General features: G+C 42.8%; 1 protein-coding gene across 1 annotated transcript in view; it reads right to left on the bottom strand.

Annotated features, from left to right (window-relative positions):
* Positions 1–21,917, bottom strand: part of AK5 (adenylate kinase 5) — a 346,160-nt gene that overhangs the window by 79,813 nt on the left and 244,430 nt on the right. The window contains exon 9 of the mRNA XM_030207788.1: positions 10,349–10,391. Coding sequence (XP_030063648.1) covers positions 10,349–10,391 — 43 coding nt within the window. The remainder of the gene's footprint in view (positions 1–10,348; positions 10,392–21,917) is intronic.

The raw sequence follows: 21,917 nt of genomic DNA, 5'->3' as shown, positions 1-21,917 counted from the left end.
GTGCACTAGGCCATATTCTATAAACTAGGCATGTAAATTTCAGAACACCCATGAAATGCCCATTTCTCTCCCCATAACCATGCCCCTTCTGCCTGTGCGCATAAGAAGTTCAGCGCACATAATTATAGAATATGTTTAGCGAATTGTGCGCCTAAATTCTAATCTGTGCCAATTAGTGCTCATTATTGCTTGTTAAGTGCTGTTATCAGCACTCAGCTTGTTAAATTACACGCATTGTTATAGAATCTGCGCAAATTTTGGCGTGGATCTCTAGGCACGCTATATAGAATCGGGGGTAACCGCCAACCAGGAACATTCAGCTGGAGATAACCAGTTATCTTCCACTGAATATTCCCAGATTTATTTATTTATTCATTTATTGCATTTATATCCCACATTTTCCCGCCTATTTGCAGGCTCAATGTGGCTTACTTAATAACCGTGGTGGCGATCACCAGTCCCTATATAGCAGATAGAGAGTGACAATGTAGAGGTTCGTGTAGGATAAACACATCAGGGAATAAGGAGGAAGGCTTGAGTTGTGATCAATTCGAGTCTTAGTTTCATTGTGTTGTGAGATCGAGGCATTTAAGTTGGGTCATCAGAATGAGATACAAAAGAAACTACTTGATTGAAGGTCACTGGCACTTAGTCTAACTCAATATTTGTAGGATGTTAGTCATCCTAAGCTTGATGTGTTTATAAACGTTAAGCGCTATTTAACCGGCCAGGAGCTGTTCCTGGTCAGTTAAATAGTGCTATATATCGGGGGGGGGGGGGGGGGGGGGGGGTAAGGGATTATTTTCTAGAAATCTCTTGCGCACAGTGACCTTGACTTTTATAAACACACCAAGCTTAGGATGACTAAGTGCCAGTGACCTTCAACCAACTAGTTTCTTTTGTATCTCATTCTGAAAATATGTTTTAATGGACTAAAGTAGATATTCAGCCTTCAATAAATGCATTGCTATACTTATATTTCTATTAATTATTGTTTTTTTTATTGTAAAATGATATTTTCTAGCAAATTCCCCATGAGTAAATGTTCCCTAGTATCATGAATGTATAAAAGTCTTTTGATATGATGTTTTTAACAGGTAAGAAAAAAAATAATAAAAAGGCTGATTGGTGTCATCCAGCAGTTCTAATAATATTATAAAATAATTCAGCATTGGTCTCTCTTTATAAATGTCACCAAAACATATTCTAAAAATCTATCTTGTCTACTGATTATTTTAGGCACTCTCCTATCAGTAACACGGTTGTAAAGTAGTGTTTCGGTAGGATTCAATGTGACTGTGGAATTTTGAAGCAGTGGTCATTTGACTGCAAGAGAAATGCCAGTGAAAAAGTTATAAAAAGGATCTGTTAGAAAAGTGTCTAAAACTTAAAGAAAATGAGTTGTTCAGATCTAAGGGAATTATAGCCATGCACCACCTAACATTTTCCTGTCAACATCCCATTGTGATCACTTTTCATTAATTTAACTCTGAATTTTCAATTTTGATATCAACAAAATATTAATTTTAACAGTATTTTATGTGAAAATTGTCTGCATTTTTTTTTCTAATGCTAAAATGAAGAAACATTGCTAAAAAGAGCAATTAGAAGGATTAAACCTTTGCCTGAAGTATAGATACTGCTTAAAAATACCCTTGGAAGCTCAGATAGGGGTCCTTTTACTATGCCACACTAAAATCTGACCCCATGGTTTGTTTTTCAAGTTGTTTATTAACACTTTCTTCTGTGAACAATGCAATATCTACTCCATTCCCACACATACCCTTGGTAGATAACCGCAGTCCTTCTCCAGGATTTTCCTCCATGAACACAGAACAGAAGTATTTGTCTAGTGCGTTCACGTTTTCCTCATCACTCTCCACTTAATGGGTCTCACCATCTCTTAGGGGTCCTTTTACTAAGCTATGGGAAAAAGGGCCCTGCACTGGGCCAGAAAAACCGTGTGGCCATTGAGGTGGTGATAAGGGCTCTAGTGCTAACCAGGCAGTAACCAGGCAGTGAGAGTAGGGTCTTTCGGGTGATTAGGAGGGAGGTTATATTTAGAGGGGCATTGGGAAGGAGTGTCTTCTGGGCAGGAGCCATTAGGAGTTGGGGGTTGTATTTGTGGGAGGCATGACCAGCCCCTTTAGAAAGCGGCCCTTTGCAGCCCAATGTTTCTGGGATGCAAAAACTACTACAGGCTTTTTGCTGGTGGTACTTTTCCCAGAATAATGTGGCTTGCATTGCTCAACGCAAGCTGTGTTAGTCCATTTACATACTAACAAGCTGTTCTGCATGCATTTGCATGCTTTCCATTTCAGTACTATGCACCCTGCAGTACATAATATTAACACATAATATATAGTAACATAATGCATGCTACTGCTCTTTAACAGAGATAAAGACTCTTCCTATCCAGTCCAAACTTAGTTCATACCCCGAAGTTACCCCGAAGGGTTTGAATGCAGAAATTGAATGGGCAACTCTTATTTGAATTAATTTCCAACCTACCACCGATAGCATTGAAGGGAGGAAGGCTATCCGTGGAACGCCATGGGGGGTGGGGCTTTAACTGTTGATACGTCATAGAACAGCTGATATTTAATTAACTTGAAAAGACGCTGGCGCCATCTTGGCTATGGAATAACTTTTGCTGAGCAGACGCTAGTAAGATCATGGGGTAAGTTTTGGGGTTTTGGTTTAAATAATGATGCTCTCTAGACATAGGCTAACTGCTTGGGTATGGAGTGCGGTTAAAAATGAAATGTTTTCTGTATTGTAGGGGATGTCCTTGAGACAGCTCATTTCGGAGCGAAATGTGCATGTCGGGCAGCTGAACCCCTGGGTCTGATAAAATTCAAAAAAGAAGATAAGTTCAAATTTAAATTATGGGCTTGAATAAATAGAATGAATAAGTTAAGAATATTTTAATGAACCAATGAAGAGGTTGATGTTTGCCAATATCGCCAGATTGAGAAATTGCTGGTGATTGAACATCACTGAGGTTCATGGGGAATATATATTACCATATTGAAGATTTGAAGAATGTGGGGTATTGAATATTACATATGAACTAAGTTTGGACTGGATAGGAAGAGTCTTTATCTGTGTGAATATATATATCCAGTTTTATCAAGCATTATCTATGCCTGAATAGTGAGTGTAATTCTGCTCTTTAACATGCATTAAGGAGCATATGTAGTGGGTTAGAGCTGTAAAGCATGTTAATAACTACACTCCCAAGTCAACTTATGCCTCCTTACTTTGCAGAAATGAACATTTATACCAGCCCTTTGCGTACCCCAACCACACTCTGCTGAAACTCCGCCCATGCACATACCCACTGACAAGCAATATTCCCTAACAGGACATTCACGAATGCATATGGCTACATACATGCAAGAATACCTTTATGGAATTTCCTTCAAAGTACTCAATACTTCTACTTCAGTCTTCTCCATCCTCCTCTCCAGTGCAGTCATCACAGCTTCCACATGTGGATCCTTTCTAGATACTAAATTTACTGAAATAATGTTATAGCTTCAAGCACTAGAAATATTATTGCAAACAAATGGAGGAAAAGCCTCAACAGACTCCTCTATAATAGGATCTCGGGCCTTTAGCTTCATTGAGTACTTGCTGTCATCATCGGCATAAAAATCTCCATTTATTGAAAATTTATGCAGTGGATAGTACGAAGAAACTACGCCTTGATAAAAGATGTTTTTGTTTCTATAGACTGTATAAATTTTCAATAAATGGAGGTTTCTATGCTGATAATGACAGCAAGTACTCCGTGAAGGTAACGGCCTGACAGCCTATTATAGAGGAGTCTGTTGAGGCTTTTCCTTTGCTTGTTTGCAATAATAATTCTAGTGCTTGAAGCTGTATTATTTCAGTAAATTTAGTATTAGTGAGGATATCTGTTGTTGCTGGAACTTTTCATATTATCCTCTATAGGTCCTTGATGTGATTATAGAAGATCCTTTCCAGGTATCATTTGAGGACCACTACCCCACCATCAAACACAATTGCTACTGTCAAAGCCCCAAAACCAACAGGCCTCCACGGGGTGCACCTCTGTGGTCACGTCCACCAACTTTCCAAGTCTATGGCAATACCATTTCACTCAGGAACCAGGATTCCAAACAGCCTCCTGGCTGAATCTAGGGTTGCCACTGCCTCTCAGATTGAGGAGCTAGCTGCAGGATCAAGAGAAGGGATACAGGCCTATGGGGCCCCAGTGATGTCAAGGTGGGGTGGGCTCAGGGGGCAGTGGGGGTGGTCCGCCCTGGGTGCACGCCGCTGGGGGGGGGGGGGGGTGCCACACGCTGGTCAGCTTCGTTCGTTTCCATGCTCCCTCTGCCCTGGAACAGGAAGTAACCTGTTCCGGGGCAGAGGGAGCATGGAAACGAACGAAGCTGACCGGCGCGCAGCACCCCCCCCCCCGCGGCGTGCACCCGGGGGGGGAGTCTTTCGCCAGGGTGGGGGTGTCCTTTCGCCGGGGGGGGGTCGCGCTGCACCGGGCGGGGGGCCGCTGCACCCGGGGGGGCGGGGCGCATCGGCGATCCGCCCCGGGTGTCAGCCCTCCTAGGAACGCCACTGGGTCGGCTTCCCCTCTCCACACCTCCAGTGAGGGCCTCATTAAGATGCCAGACACTCCCAGTGTGCCAGTGATCTGCTGAAAGAAGGTCTGGCCTGAAGGTAGGGGGCTCTGGAAAACAAACCTGTAGCTTTCGTTTTCCCTCGACTATGGCAAAACACCAAAAAGAAGACACAGCAGAAAACACGCTCAAACACGGAGCTGTCTGCATCCTAGTTATGCATTCTTGCACCTCACAAAGATGCAGTTTTAAAACTGCTAGATACGTAAATGTAATACCATCTATGAATCTAATTCTGTACTATATTTACAAATGTGTAAATATGATGCTTCTTTGCTGGGAGTGTTTCATTGCTTTTTAAATACATTTCTATCATCAATTTATACCCACTTTGCATTAAAAATGGTTGCATTGTTTGACTGTACAGGTATTTTCAGTTACTATTGTATTCCTCAAGTGTATTACTAATTCCCACATAGCTTCTGCTGAGACAATTTGGATACTATACATGTTTTGCAATTTGTTCTTTGTTTCCTTAGTGGAATAAAGGTATTTCTTGACACAGCTCATAATTGGTTTGTCTGCTATTTCTGCATAACTTACATTTGTTTTTCAGGGTAGGAGTAGTATGAAATACACTAGTATTGTTGATAATTATGATTTGCTATTGTTTTCTTTATATGTTAACCTGGATTGCTGGTAAATTAATATGTATATATTTGTATTTATGTACTAACTTGAGACTGGGGCACCTCTGTTTCTCTTTACCTCCCCCTTCCCATAAAATAAGAAGAAAAACACAGTGAAATATTTGAAAATTCATATTTAGGTCAGACAGTTTTCAGCAATGCAGCGGTACTTCAAAGCCTGCAGGTAGGAGAATTTGTTGGATATAAAATGATGCTCAAGGAAAGTTGCTTTTGGTGCCTCTTCCCATGGGTTCATATAACCACAGACTCACAGATGAACTCTTTAGGCAACATGTCCGCAAGTTCATTTTTCAGTTCTATCAGTACTCTGAGATGAATACTATCCGGTCCAGGAGATTTGCTACTCTTCAGTTTGTAGAACTGCCCCATTACATCCTCAGGTTTACAGAGAATTCATTAGGTTTCTCCGACTCGTCAGCTTGTCATTTCTGGCCCCGGTATCCCACCGAAGCAAAGAATTCATTTAATCTCTCCGCTACAGCTTTGTCTTCCCTGGCTGCCCCTTTTACTCCTCGGTCATCTAGCGGTCCAACCGATTCTTTTGCCGGCTTCCTGCTTTTAATATACCTAAAAAAATTTTTACTATGTGTTTTGGCCTCCAACACAATCTTTTTTTCGAAGTCCCTTTTAGCCTTCCTTATCAGTGCTTTGCATTTGACTTGACATTCCTTATACTGTTTCTTATTATTTTCAGTTGGTTCCTTCTTCCATTTTCTGCCTCAGATACAAGCTCAGGTTATATTTACTACAGTCTTCAAAAACAGAGCAATGTTACCCTGGGAAAAATGATCAAAGAATTCTAAGATCTTTGCAAACTTGCTTATCCAAATACCACAGGTAAACAGAACCCAGGGTAATCTTTCCTGAACTCCTGCAGCTGGGAATATTCAGCTGGTGGCAGTCAGCATGTTTAAAAATGCTGACTGTCACTGGCTAATTTAGCCCAGATATTCAGTGCTGGGCCACGTCCAGGCACTGGCACTGAATATCTGGGGCTCATTGTGGTTCTTCTGGCCACTGGAACTTATGCAGGTCCCGGCCAATATCTAGCCGGGACCCACATAATTCAGTTATGTGGGCCCCAGCTGAATAATCAGCCGAGACCTACATAACTTTTTATATGGCCCAGCCCTTCCAATTCCCACCTCCTCAGAATGCCCCCCCACTCTGATCTCCCTCCCACCCACATGAAACAGCCCCATCCTTCAGATCCTCCTTCTGCAATTGCTGCTCCTCTGTCACAGATTAGACCCTCCTCTCACCCCCTTTCCTAATAGCAATAGTACCATAAGACTACCACTAGGGGTCATCACTGGTGGTCCAGTCTGGGCAGGAGTGAACCCCACTTGCTCTTGCCCTTTATGAATGTCGCAGCAAAATGGCTTCTGTGACCTCTAGCACTTTGCAATTTGTGGGCTTAAATTATACACTGGCACTAAGGGCTCTGCTAGCTCTAATGTGCACAGATGCTGGTATTCTATATGTTTAAGCACACAGATAGGGCTAGATTCTATATATGATGCCTTAAAAATTGGTGCTGAAAAAATATGCCTAGGTGTATTCTATAAAAAATGCCTAAAGTTAGGTGCAGTTTATAGAATATGCTAAGGCCCATCCATGTGACTAAATCTAGTCAAGGGAATTTACGCCAAGTAAAGCTTGGTGTAAATGCCAGTGACTAAGTTAGGCGCAAAGCAGGTGTATTACATAAGTACATAAGCATCGCTATGCTGGGATAGACCAAGGGTCCATCGAACCCAGCACCCTGTCTCCGACAGCGGCCAAAAGAACAAATAATTTGTCCCTCCCATCCCAGAAATAGCGGATTTTTCCCACGTCCATTCAATAACATTCTATGGCCACTCCTCCACTTCTCCACTCCCTTGAAATTTGGCCATTCCTGTGGGGTGGGGGGGAGCAGTATGCAGGTCCTTGGAGGGAGGAGGTATGTGTGTGTCAGCGGAGGCATAACAAGGACGTGGACGTCCTTCTTTCAAAAATTTTGGACGTCCTCAACTGCCTCCCCCCCCCCACAGGGATGGCCAAATTTCAAGGGAGTGGAGTGGAGGAGTGGCCTAGTGGTTAGAGAACTAGTCTTGCAATCCAGGGGTGGCCGGTTCAAATCCCACTGCTGCTACTTGTGATCCAAAATCCAAATAAATAAAGGGGGTGTCAGAGGCATAGCAGGCATGGACATTCTTCTCACAGAAACATCCAGGCATGGACATCCTTCTCACAAACATCCACGTTTTGGGCATCTTCAACTGTCACAGGGACAGAGGCATATCAAAGGACATCCTTAACTGCAGTTGCAGGGATGGAGGCATAGAAATATCCAGTGTACCTGAATGTAGCTCACCTTGAGCTACTACTGAAAAAGGTGTGAGCAAAATCTAAATAAATAAATAGCGAAGGGCATCCTTCACCCATACTCTAAAAAAAGATTAAAGGTTTTTTTTTTGGGGTGGGAGGTGGTTAGTGACCACTGCATGCCTTTTTCCATTCAGTTAGTACATCAGTTAGTCCACTGCAGTGCCCCCCTAGGGTGCCCGGTTGGTGTCCTGGCATGTCAGGAGGACCAGTGCACTACAAATGCTGGCTCCTCCCACGAACAAATTACTTGGATTTGGTCGTTTTTGAGATGGGTGTTCTCGGTTTCCATTATCGCCGAAAACCGGGGATGACCATCTCTGAGGTCGACCTAAATGTTGAGATTTGGGTGTCCCCGACCGTATTATCGAAACGAAAGATGGACGCCCATCTTGTTTCGATAATACGGGTTTCCCCGCCCCTTAACCAGGACATCCTTAGAGATGGTCGCCCTTAGAGATGGTCATCCCCGTTCGATTATGCCCCTCCATGTGAAGTTCTGGTCATCGCATCTCAAAAAAGATATAGCAGAATTAGAAAAGGTACAGAGAAGGGTGACTAAAATGATAAAGGGAATGGGATGACTTCCCTATGAGAACAGGCTAAAGCGGCTAGGGCTTTTCAGCTTGGAGAAGAAACGGCTGAGGGGAGATATGATAGAGGTCTATAAAATACTGAGTGGTGTGGAACAGGTAGATGTAAATCAATTGTTTACTCTTTCCAAAAATACTAGGACTAAGGGGTATCCAAAAACGCTACTAAATAGTAAATTTAAAATGAATTGGAGAAAATATTTCTTCACACAATGAGTAATTAAACTCTGGAATTCATTGCCAGAGAATGTGGTAAAGGCAGTTAGCTTAATGAGGTTTTAAAATGGTTTAGATAATTTTCACTAAAAGAAAGCAAAACACCCCTACTCAAAAAGCTACATTGGTTCCTCATCAAAGCCAGAATATTCTTCAAAGCTTGTACCATCATCTTCAAAATCTTGTTTGGCATGGTTCCTGAATACATACTAGACCTGATAGACCTATTCCCAAGAAACATTAACCAGATTCTAGAGGATACCTACTATTACACCTATCCAGCTGCAGAAATATAGCATACAAGTCCATTTACACAGTCGGGTTCAGCTATCTGGGCTCTAAATGGTGGAACTCTATACCAAAGGCCATGAGAAGCATTAACAACTACCTCCAATTCAGAAAGGAACTAAAGACATACCTCTTCAGGAACAACCTATAGAAGATCCTACCCATAGCCAAACTCTAAATGCATTGTAACCACTATACACCATGTAATAGCCACATGACAGCTATATGTAAGCCATTTTGAACCAAAACTTGTTTTTGGAAATAGTGGGATACAAGAATAAACAAATAAAATAAATAAAAGTCCATAAGCCATTTTTAAGATGGACTTGGGAAGATCCATTGTATATTCCAGGATAAGCAGCATAAAATCTGTTTTGTTGTTCTGGGATCTTGCCAGGTACTTGTGACTTGGATTGGCCACTGTTGGAAACAGGATACTGGGCTTGATGGACCTTTGGTCTGCCCCAGTATGGCAATGCTTATGTTCTTATGTTAACACAGCAACAGTTTATAGGGAATGACAATAGATCCTAATGAACCACACTAACTCAGAGAGACATTACCATGTATTTTTACCTACAGGGAGGAAAGGCTAATGAAGTTAGGGCTCTTCTGCTTGGAAAAAAGATGATTGAGAGGACATATTATAGAGGTCTATAAAACCCTGAGTAGAATAGGTAGACCTGAATTGCTTGCTTACTCTTTCCAAAAGTACAAGAACTAGGGGGGCACCCAATAAAGGTACTAAGTAGCACATTTAAAACAAATCAGAGAAAATATTTTTTCACGCAAAATGGAATTAAGCTGTGGAATTTGTTGCAAGAGAATGTGGTAAAAGCTGTTAGTATAACAGGGTTTAAAAAAGGTTTGGCCAAGTTTCTGAAAGACAAGCCCATAAACCATTACTAGGGTGATGTTGGGGAAAACCCACTGCTTATTCCTGGGATAAGCAGCATGAAATATAATTTACTCTTTTGGGATCTTCCCATGTACATGTGACCTGGAAACAGGATACTGGGCTTGATGGACCTTCGATTTATCCTAGTTTAATATTTAAAACAACATAATATCCAATTATACTTTTTTATAGGATTGCTCTTGGAGGTATGGTGTTGAAGTGAACATAATAGTTCAGTTTAATTATAAAATTCTCTAGGAACCTGAATGTTAAATGTGGGGGGTGGGGGGAGGGCAAAATTTGAAGTTTCACTGAGGATACGTGATATCCTTGCATCAACTTTGCTTGAATTTTATGTATATACTGAGTGGAAATTTCTATTTTCTAATAAAACTTATTTAAAAAGAATGAATATGCATTAATTTATTTTAGAAATAAATAAAATCTTCAAAATAGTAGTGTAAATGAATAGTTATAAAATATAGGAATATTTTTGTATTGCTTTTTAAAACTAGTAATTTAAGATTATAGTAACAGAGTACAACACCCATTGAATATAATAACAAACAAAACTATTGTATTACATTTGCTTTCTTTTCTGATTTTCTATCACTAGATAAACATGTTATGTTGCACTAGTAGATCACTATTTTCATAGAGAAAACTCACCTCCAATGTTTTCCTCTCCAGAGAGAATTGATTGGTTATCTGCCTGTTGATGAAGCATGGAAAAATTATTATATAAAGAAGATATATATATATAAGAGGATAGTATGAAACATGATTAGATTTCCTGCAAAACTGCAGCAACCAATGCTAATGTTCTATGGTCACGGAGCCCAATGGATATCTTACAGTGTGAAGGCCCATCTTACATTAAATGCTGAGATCAGAACTCAGAGGTTCAGGTCAGGATGTGCTAATTTCTGGTGATATTTTACAAAAGGCTCTGCTAAGTGTGGAGCCTTTTATAAAAAAATACCTAGAGGGACATACTGGAGTGCATAAGTTATTCGGGGCATGCACAGAGGGAACATCTATTTTACAGATATGCATGGGGCAGTTTCCATGTGGAAGTGGTGATTTCACAATTTCACATATTAGTGGTGCTGCTTCCACATGTAGCAGCTCCATTTTACAAGCCTATGTGTATATGTGCTGCCTATTAAGTAGTGAGCTGTAAATTTAAATTTTCTTTATTACAGAGGTGGAATAAACAAGGGATTAAGGAAAATGGCTCCCTCGATTCCTTGTGAAAAGACCTGGCCAGAAGTGTAGCTAGCCCTCCAATATTGGGGGGCCCAGAGGTGGACTGAGGGGGCAATATATTCTCTCCTTCCCTCCCCATGCCATGTGTTAAAAATACTACCTTTGTTGGCAGGGATGATGAAACTCTTCCAGCCAAAGAAATTCACTGTCAAGTCACTCCTCTTCTCCTCGCACTGCTGCAGTAACCCACATGTCAGCGGGGTGCCTCCAGCCGTCAACTCCGGGACTTCTCGAGCATGCTCAGTTCTTCCATGAACTCAATATGTGCAAAGAGTACTGGCATCGGCGGCTGAAGGCACCCCATCTATCAAGACTAGAGAAATGACCTAACCTTATCTGCACAAGTTGTGAAAGACAGCTGGAGGAGGCTTGATGATCACCTCTGTTGGTGTAACAGATTTATGTTTCGCTAAACAGGAAGCTGCATCAGAACACAGGACCCGGTAGAGAGAAGGTCCTGGAGCAAGCCTGTGAGGATCGTTGTTGGCTCAGCTGGCCTGGCTGCATAAGGTAGAGCTACTGTGGGAGGGAGGGAGGAAGGCTGGTATGGAGATGCCAGACCAGGAACAGTAACTGCAACTACATAGTAACATAGTAGATGACGGCAGAAAAAGACCTGCATGGTCCATCTAGTCTGCCCAAGATAAACTCATATCTTGAATTTGTACCTGTCTTTTTCAGGGCACAGACCGTATAAGTCTGCCCAGCAGTATTTCCCGCCTCCCAACCACCAGTCCCGTCTCCCATCACCGGCTCTGGTACAGACCGTATAAGTCTGCCCTCCCCTATCCTAGCCTCCCAACCACCAACCCCTCTTCCCCCCACCTGCTCCGCGGGAGCAAAGCTTTTTACCACTCCCGTGGGGTGGTAAAAAGTTTTGCTCCCACACCTGCAGTAAACGGACAGATTTCTTTCTTTTACCACGGATTACCAAGGTTTATCACAGCTCCCCATCCCCGTGTCATTCTCTAGTTTCCAACAAAAGAGATAAAACTTCAAATAAAGGTAACACAGCAGTTGGAGAAACACTGGCTTGGTTTATGGCACCTTTTTGTCTATTGGCGGACTTTGCCATTTTATTGGTTTTTTACTAAACCTTTAATTTACGTTCTACCTCTAGTGGCTCTTCTCTCCATTTGTTGGAAACCCATGGTCCATCCTTATTTTGTTCAACTTACGTGACCCCAAAGAATATACATGAAAGAGATTTGCATGGATTCTGCCTCAATAGCTTGCAAATCTATTTCATGAATATTTATTAAGAATATCTTGTAAACCAGACTATTTTGTGGTCTTGGGCTACTGCAGTTGCTCTCCTTTCTATGTGCTGGTTCTTTGGGCTGAAGGGCTGTAGCAGCTCTGGGAGTGTGTGCCACTTGTGACGGGCCAAGCCAAAGGAGCATGCTCTTTTAAGAAGCACATTAAAATGGATCCAATTAGCAGCCATTGTTGCAAATTTATCCCCCTGTTTACAAGCCCCACTAGCAGCTGCCGGTGCGTGAATGCCGACACAGCTTGGGCCACTTTTAGTAAGCTACGGTAAAAAGGGCCCTGTGCTAGTGGCGGCGGCTGTTTTTGCTGCGTGCCAGGGACCGTTTTACTGCAGCAGGTGAAAAGATCCCCCCCCCCCAAACCCCCCGAAATGGCCATGCAGTAGTTTTGCACTTGCCGTGTGGCCATTTCAAGACTAAGCACTTAGTAAAAGGCCCCTTTGAATGGGCTGTGTCAGTATTGCCGTGTGGCTTTGCAAATGGGGGGGGGGGGGGGGTCAGCTGTTGGGATCCATTTCTGCTCGTTCCATTTGATATGATTATGCCTGCTACACACTGTCTTGGGTGAATCTCATCATAAGACTGGTTAATAAGTCCCATGAAATAAACAAATAACTAAGTAAATAATAGTCGGGGTAAATGGTATTTTATATTTTATACATTATTCTCATATTTTATTGCACCATATTTGTCCGTGTTTTAAATACTCCTAGCTGCTTTGAGTTCCTTTGAGGAAAAAGTGGGTTATAAATGCAAATTAAGTGAAATTGCCTCCTTAACACTTGCATAATTTGAGGTACTGAACTCTGTATTGTCTTCCCTTTTAGATATTTTGTACCATAAACAGCTAAGAAGTGATTGTGTTATGCTACGCTGAGTATTATAACAATAAGTCCTGGGATTAGCTTATGCCTCATCTACTAAAGGATTCCCAGCCTGTTGCAGCCTATCCTAGTTACTTTAAACACAGGAGATTCTGGGACAAATTTCAAAACTGCCTGCATATCTGTAAAATCAGTGGCTGATTTTTTCTTGTAGACTTTATACCGAGTTTCAAGTGCAATTACCTAAAGTACTTGCAAACATCTGTACCTCCTTTATGTATGTGTAAAATGATGTGTATACTTTTGAAAATTCGGAAATATGCATCTATTTACAACCCCATCTTACCCTTGTCCAGGAAGGTCTCCCCTTCCTGTAGGAAAAAATGTGCTCATAATGGTACTATGTGCAGAATGTTACCTGCCTATAGGGTTCAAAATATCCAAAAAGCTTATTTTTGCTGGTAAAGCATTGTTTTACCTGCGAGAAGATGGCTTCTATTTAAATATAGAGTGATACTGGGCAGATAGGATATAAATTGATTTGATCAACAGAATTTAAGAGATTTGTTGATATGTAATGGCAGTAAATAGTATGATCAACGTTGTTGCCAGGGAACTTGAGAAGCAAGGACACAAGATAATAGGCAGACAATATGAATACAATGATTATTTTTGAAGCCTTAAGATTTACACGTCAAAAATCCACTAGATATATAATTAGCATGAAGGACTCTGTCTAAAGAGTGACGGGTGACAGCTTGTATCAGTGTACATTAGACACGTTTAAATAAGAAAGTTATAGCATTCTATAATGCACCAATATCCAAGAGCCCTGATGTTATCCATTTGCAAAGCTCAGACACTATTTCTTTCTGTCAACATAATGCCCTTGCAATTCAATAGCCTCGATTTGGTCATTGTGTTTGGTTTGACGGAAGGAGCACTCACTGCATGGCCATGTGGGGAGAGCACTTACCGCCACCCATTGAGGTGGCAATAAGGGTTCCTGACCGAACCCAGAGAGAACCGGGCAGTGTAAAATGCTGCGCACTGAGGGTGGAGCTACCATCGGCATTCACATTGGGTTGGTGGTAGCTCCGGATTGCCATGGTGGGCTTACCGCTGCTTAGTAAAAGGGCCAGTCACAAAACGCCTAGAGCCTACCTGGGGGATTAACCTGCGGCCACTTAAAGGGTCTGTCCCAGCACTGCTCAGGTCTGCTATCACCTGCACACATGTTCTACACTGGCATATCTTTCCACCCACCTACTGGGTCCCACTTGCCTCTGGGCGAGTCCCCATCTGCAAGTTATTTCCCCGGTGGTTTCAAATCCACAATTCCAGGCGTCCCACAGTTCCCAGAAAGCACCCACAAACCAAAACACAAATCACCAGGATTCTTAGCCAGCCCAGATGCAGAGCTAATAAACTAATAAGGTTTATTGTCAGGAAATTGAACAGCAAATGGTAAGAGAAAAAAATGGTCAAAATATTGCAACAACAACAGGTAAATCAAACAGGTATCAATATTAAAACTAACTAAACATTTGTTTACTATCTGAGTAGTACCTGGGGAGTTCAGGAAATATAGCTGCTCACAGGTTATAAAATATACTGCTCAGTGAAGAGATATTTCTCTCCCTTTCTGAGATAAAGATTACCTCACAGCTTAGGCGGGAATAAACTGTCACTTCTGTGACAGCTTTACAAAAAAAGACAGTTATCATCTGCTGGCCAAACAAGGGAAATGCACTAGGGAACAAATGTCATACTTTCACATAACTACTACTACTACTTATCATTTCTATAGAGCTACAAGAAGTACGCAGTGCTGTACATTTGAACACGAAGAGACAGTCCCTGCTCGAAAGAGCTTACAATCTAATTAGGACAGACAAACTGGACAAATAAGTTACAGACATAAATCCCCTATTTCATCACACCTCCCCCCTTTAAGAGAAGCCCCAGACTGCAGCCTCTTCAGTCCGCTGGTCGGGTCTCGGCAGTCCAGTGTCAGAGCAGTTCTGGCACTTCCTTCCTGGAGAGTCCATCAACATTTCCATGTTCACTGCCCTTCCAGTGCTGTATGGTGAAGTTGTACATCTGAAGGGACAGGCTCCACCAGAGTAGTTTCCCATTCTCTCCTGAGACTCATTTAAGCCAGACCAATGGATTGTGATCTGTGATGACATTAAAGTCTCGCCCATACAGATATGGTTGCAGTTTAAGGGCCCACACTAAGGCCAAACAATAGTGGCATATGCTATCTTTCTGTCAAGGAGCTTGCGACTCAGGTACACAATGGGATGCTCCTCCCCTCTGCTATTCACTTGACTGAGTACAGCTCCAATGCCTTATGTCGAGGCATCAGTCTGTACCACAAATGTTTGTAGGTAATCAGGTGCAACTAGTATGGAAGCTGTTACTAATGCAGTCTTTAATGCTTGGAAGGCTGCGTTACACTCTGGCGACCAGGTAAATAATTCAGGGTAGTCTCTTTTTAGTCAAGTCAGTCAGGGGCTTAGCTACAGTGCTATAGTGAGGCACAAACTTTCTGTAATATCCTACTGTCCAAAGGAAGGCCAATACTTGCTTTTTGGTTTGGGGAGTGGGCCAATTTTGGATAGCTTCCACCTCCCACTCTGTGCACTAAATTTTGCACTTTTGCCATTCCCATCTGACATTTGCTGTGCTTAATGGTCAGGCAGGCCTCCCTGATCCAGTCTAACACTCCACTCAAATGGATCAGGTGGTCATCCCAAGTCTGACTGTACACAGCAGTGTAATCAAGATAAGCCCTAGCATGACCCTGAAGTCCATCTAACAGATGATTCACCAAGCACTGAAATGTACCAGGGGTATTTTTCATTCCAAAAGGCATCACAGTAAATCCATACAGTCCAAATGGGGTAATAAATGCTGATCGCTCCTGAGCAGCAGCAGCTTTTCGGGGAATCTGCCAGTACCCCCCATCTAAGGTCCACTGTAGTCAGGTACTGGGCCTCAGCTAAGCGATCTAGCAACTCGTCCATCCGGTGCATTGGATAGGCGTCAGATATAGTACATTCAATAAGTCTCCTGTAATCCACACAGAAGCAGGTTGTGCCATCTTTCTTAGGAACAAGAACTACAGGAGAAGCCCAGGTACTATGAGATTTCTTTATAAAACCTAGGGCTAGCATCTCACCAGTCTCCTGCTTCATGTGCTTCTCCACCTTGGTGGATGGTCAACCATGTCTACATTGTGATTAGCCTTCCTGATTTAGTAGAAAACACATTAGTATAAGTTTGTAATACTGCTTCTAGCTGATGTTTCTGAGTAGGGGTTAATTTCTCTCCCACTAAAACTTGTTGTTGTGTAGATCCCTCTGGTAATGTCTCTGCTAAGAGGTCAGGTATGAGCTCACTATCCTTACACTCTTCTGGTGGGCTGCACACAGCTAACACCATGGCTGTGTGATCTGCATAGGCCTTTAACATATTTACATGAAAGGTACACTGCTTTCTCTCTTGAGAGTTCATAGATATAACATAATTTGTATCATTTAGGCACCTTATGATCTTGTAAGGTCCCACCCAGTGAGGTTTATTCTGATGTTCTGGGACTAAACCAAGTACCTGCTGACCCTCATGAAACTTTCTCTGTCTTTTGCTTAGTTTGGCCTGCCAGCAAGTTATTTCTGACAAAGCCTACAAGGTCTTCTAATCTCTGCCATTTATTAACTACATATTCAATTACAGGGGTGTCAGAGGTTTCCCCTCCCAATGTTATCTTATTCAAGGGGCCCTCTCATCCTCCAGGCATAAAGCAGCTCAAATAGGGAGAACCCGGTAGACTCCTGGTATACTACTCTGTATGGAAATTATAGGTAGGGCAAGAACTTTTCCCAGTCCTAGTCTCCTGACTCCACAAAAGTCTTTAACATATGCTTTAATGTCCCATTAAATCTCTCCACCAACCCATTCATTTCAGGGTTATATGGGGTGGTATGGACAGATTTAACTCCACAGAGTGTCCACAGATTTTGGACCAGCTCAGACATAAACTGTGTCCCTTGGTCTGAGAGTATTTCTTGTGGACATCCTACCCGGGAAAATATTTCTATTGAGGATAAAGCTACCACTTAAGGATATCTGGTAGCAAAGTCCACCACTGTCAATATATACTTTTTCCCAGTCTGGCCAGAGACAGCTAGAGGCCCCACTAAATCCATAGCTATCCTCTCAAATGGCTCACTGATAATGGGTAAAGGTTTCAGAGGGGTTCAGGGGTGATCTTGGGTCTTGCCCATTCTTTGGCACGCATCACAGGTTCAACAATAGTCAGCTACGGCTCGAGATACTCCCATCCAATAGAAGTTCTGTGTTAATCTAGTGCATTATAATAACCAATCAGACACTCGATATCTACATATGCAAAGATAGGTGTTTAACAGAGGAAAAAGCCTCAAACGAACTGCTAAGGCACTCCTTATGTTAACAAATCAACTTTAGGGAGACCTGCAGACTCATCACTGGCAAAAAACCTCCTGGCTACTTCTTTTTACAGCTCTTCAAATCACTTTAAGCACTTTAATGTAATTATGATAAACTTAGCTTTCCAGCTGTCCAACCACTTGTTGCAGCTCTTTCAACTACCTACGGCCCAACTTTGGCCAAGGTTTTAATTTCTGCTTCAGGGTTACCTTGGACTCAAGCTGGTCAGTTTTTGATGGATCATTGAGGCGGCAAATTACTTCAAAGGCAGTTAGATATTCATCAATGACACCTTGGGTATCATCAAACTGCGCAAACAGGTTGGACCCAATCCGGGCTGTGGATCCTGCCTTGGGCCTTGGCACAGAGGTTGGGCTGGATCTTTGGATATAAGCCATTTCCATCTTCAACTTCATTTTCTGTAGTTGGAATACTCGCTCTTGCTCTTCACACTGCAGCTAGAATTCCCACTCTTCCCATGCCTCTAGCTGCTGTCTCTCTTCCCTGTAGAGCCATTGGATTTCAGCTGGCATGGCATCCAGGCCTGCCAACTCTCGGGTCTCTGCCCACAAGGAATCTGGTCTCTCCCTAGGAGAACTTTGTGCAGGCAGGTCCTGCAGCTCCTCCTCACTGATATCATCTGGTAGCTCTTGTTTTAGGACAGGCATATCAGGTGTCCGATGGCCACTGTAGTCACCATCAGCATGCTGCTAATCTAACACTACCAAAAAAACTGAAGGGGGAAGGGACCCTGTTATTGCTGTACTCATTCACTGTGCTCTGTGTCTGGAGGTTACAGATTAAAAAACTGAACCACTCAGTGGATGGTGACTCTCACCCCACACACTAAGCCTGACAATCCCACCATGCTGACACCAAAATAAGAACGAGAAGTCTGTCATGAAACGCCTAGAGCCCACCTGGGGGGTTAACCCTGCAGCCACCTAAAGGGTCTGTCCCAGCACTGCTCAGGTCTGCTACCACCTGGGCACGTGCTCAACACTGGAATATCCTTCCACCCGCCTGCTAGGTCCCACTTGCCTCTGGGCAAGTCTCCCACCCTCAAGTTATTTCCCCGGTGTTTTCTAAGGACACTGAGTCCACAATCCCCGATCCTCTCTCATGCCAGAGATATCACCTCCCTAAAACTTCCATGACAGGAAGAAATGTTATGTTACTATCACACCCAGCCTGACAGTAAAAATACCCCCATCACACCTTTTTATGTGGCAGCTTGAACCCTAGTGGTAGTTGTATGAGACTGCCCCAGGGTTCGGTTGGCATCATTCCAAACTTGGGCCTGAATGGAACAGGACCAACTGAGCATTGCTCCTGCTCCTAGCAGACTACATTGGATCCCTGGTAAAAGTTATCAAGGAGTTGGGGGAGGGGGGTTGCTTTTCAAGGTGTGCTATCATGGGGGTCTTTTTGCAGTTGGGGGTGTTAGTGGGGTCTTCTTCCTGTCAAGGAGGTTTTAGGGAGGTGGTGTGTCTGTGGCATGAGAAAGGATCAGGGGATCAGAGGTGCATGGATGTTGGGAACGGTGATTTTAAAAGCTGCTCCAACACAACTTTTAAAATGTTGCTGCTCCCGTTAGACATGCCAGCAGATACATGTGCACTCTTGGACATTATTATATTATTTTAATAAAAGCTCTGTGTCTGGCAGAAACTTTGTAAAATATAAGGGGAACTGCACACGAACTGACAAGGATATCAATTGAATGAGCAGTCTTTTGAAGCTTGCCTTATAGGCCAGGTCTGAACGAGTTATTCATTTTCCCTTGACAGAAACACTGAATTGTCGAAACTCTGTCATTGTGGAGACTGTACTTGATAAAATTCTTGTCAAAACGCTGGCTTGTGGAGACTATATTTGATAAAATTCAGATAAATTCATGATTTGGTATTCTATATTTGTGTTAAAGTTAATGTTCATCAATGAGCAATTTATAGAGGTCGATGATTATAATTTGAACTTCTATGCTGAACTGGTTATGGCTAAGTACAAAAACAGGCACTGATCTTTAACAATATTTTTACAATTTCAGGGGGTCTTCTAATAAAGCTTAGGTCAAGTAATCTTCAGCAGGGCCCATAGGAATAACATGGGCCCTGCTGTAGAAAACTTGAGCTAAGCTTTAGTAAAAGGCTCTCTCATTGATTTAACAACATCTTTATTTAGATATTATTCAGTGGCTATTTTTGAAAAAGTAAAGATTTTGTTCACCTGATTTTTTAGATTTCTATCTTACAATTAGTGCTATGTAAAATGGGCCTTAATCAATGTCAGGTGTATAACATGGGTCTGAACGCATGTTAAGCGGGTGCAGGTAACATGTTAAGAAAACAGCTAACAAAGAATCATAACAAGTGGAGCCCCATTTTAGAAAGCAGATTTCAGAATCAAGATGTCCAGGGGATGGATACAGTTCTGGTGGTATTTTAGAAAAGGATCTGCAGACACAGAGCCTTTGACAATCCATGCAGGGGCAGTGATTTTACGAATATACATGTTGAAAAAATGAATAGACTGGATTCAGCAACTTCCACGTGGAAGGATTGGCTCTTTCATGTGGATTTGTGATTTTGTCACTTCCATATGCAGTTGCCCCATTTTACAAACCTACACATGTAAATATCATTGATTAAGTAGTGAGGCTGCAACTTTAACATGGTTTCATTCTGAAGGCCAAAGGAAACCCCATGGGATTAAAGAGAATGGCTCCCTTAATCTCTTGTGTAAAGACCTGGCCGAGAAAAGCACTTTTCAAATAACCTATGCACAGTGGCGTACCAAGGGGGGGCAGTCCCCAGGTTACTTCCTGTTCCGGGGCAGAAGGAGCAGGGAATGAGCGAAGCCGACAGACGCGCAGCACCCACCCAGCAGGTAAAAATGCACCTGGGGGTGTGTCCTTTCGCCGGGGGGGGGAGGTGTCCGTCCTTTCGCCAGGGGTGGGGGGGGGTCGCGTTTCACCCGGGGGGGGGGGGCGCATTGGTGATCTGCCCCGGGTGTCAGCCACCCTAGGAACACCACTGCCTATGCATGCTTTGAGCTGGTGTAATGCCTGATCTGAATAATTTTCCCCATACACATGTATAAGTGCTGCCCAAGCCACGACCAAACTACACCTCCTTGAAATCTCTGTGTAGCAGTGGCATAGCCATGGGGGGGCCTTGGGGGCCTGGGCCTCCCAATTGGATTCAGGCCCCCCCAAGCTACTGGTTTGGCTGGCAAGGGTCCCCAAGCCCCACCAGCAAAAGCTTTCCTCCAGTGCTGTTGTCGCTGTGCTGCCTGCCCTGCTTCCTCATCCCCTGCGTGCATACTCAATTTTAGTGACATTGAGCATGTGTGAGATTTCCTGCATGCTCAATTCCATTAAAATCGAGCATATGCGCCACAGGGGGAAGCAGGGCAGATAGCATGGCAGCGAACAGCAATGGAGGAAGGCTTATGCTGGCATGGTTTGCAGACCCCCACCAGCCCAGTTATGTGGGGTTGCAGCAGGGGGGGCAGAGAGCAGCAGAGAGGTGGGGCAAAGTGTGCCCCCCCCAAAAAAAAATTGAGGTCTAGCTATATGCTGCTGTGTTCTGTGGATCTCTGTGGGTAAATAGTTGCTTTCTGAAATCAGTATTTATCTGGTTGATAGTCAAAACAATTTAACTGGCCGCTGACCGGTTAAATTGCTTGTTCTGGGCTATCTGTTAATTTTCAGTGGCATTTAACTTCTTATTACTCCTGAAAACGAGCAGTTAGCGCCTAAGTAAAAATCGGCTATCATGGGTGCATTCCGAGGGGTGGAGTCAGCAGTTGGCTGGTTAAGTCCTGATATTCGGCACTAAACCAGTTAGGGTAACCGCATAAGGTTCCAAGTTTATTAAAATTTGATATACCGCCCAAATAACAACCTGAGCGGTTAACAAGAGTAATAAAACAATAATCTTAAAATAAAGGAACATCATTTTAAACAGGAAAGATAAACAAAACAAAAAAAAACCACACACTCAATGTATCAGCAGATTCAGAAATGCCCACACAGGCGTCCCCCCTCCCAACGGACTTAATGTAACAGACAACATTCCCAAATTAAAAACAAAAATTACTATGAAGGCCTGCTGTAAATAAAAAGGCCTTCAATTGTTTCTTAAAATGCAGTATAGATGACTCTTGGCACACATCGAGCGGCAGTGTACTCCACAAAGTTTGACCAGAAACATGAAATAATTTAGCTCACAATAGGGTTGAGGCGACTACCCAAAACCAAAGGAACTACGAGTTTGTTCTGTGAGGTGGACCTAAGTGTTCGTTCCGGATTATATGGGACCAATTGACTTCAAACGAAGAAGGGAATTCCTAATGACAATATCTTATAAACCAAAAAAAAAGAATCTTAAAGGT

This window comes from Microcaecilia unicolor, chromosome 6 (assembly GCF_901765095.1).
Source record: "Microcaecilia unicolor chromosome 6, aMicUni1.1, whole genome shotgun sequence".
In the NCBI taxonomy this organism is placed as follows: domain Eukaryota; kingdom Metazoa; phylum Chordata; class Amphibia; order Gymnophiona; family Siphonopidae; genus Microcaecilia; species Microcaecilia unicolor.
This window is presented reverse-complemented; position numbering and strand designations above follow the sequence as displayed.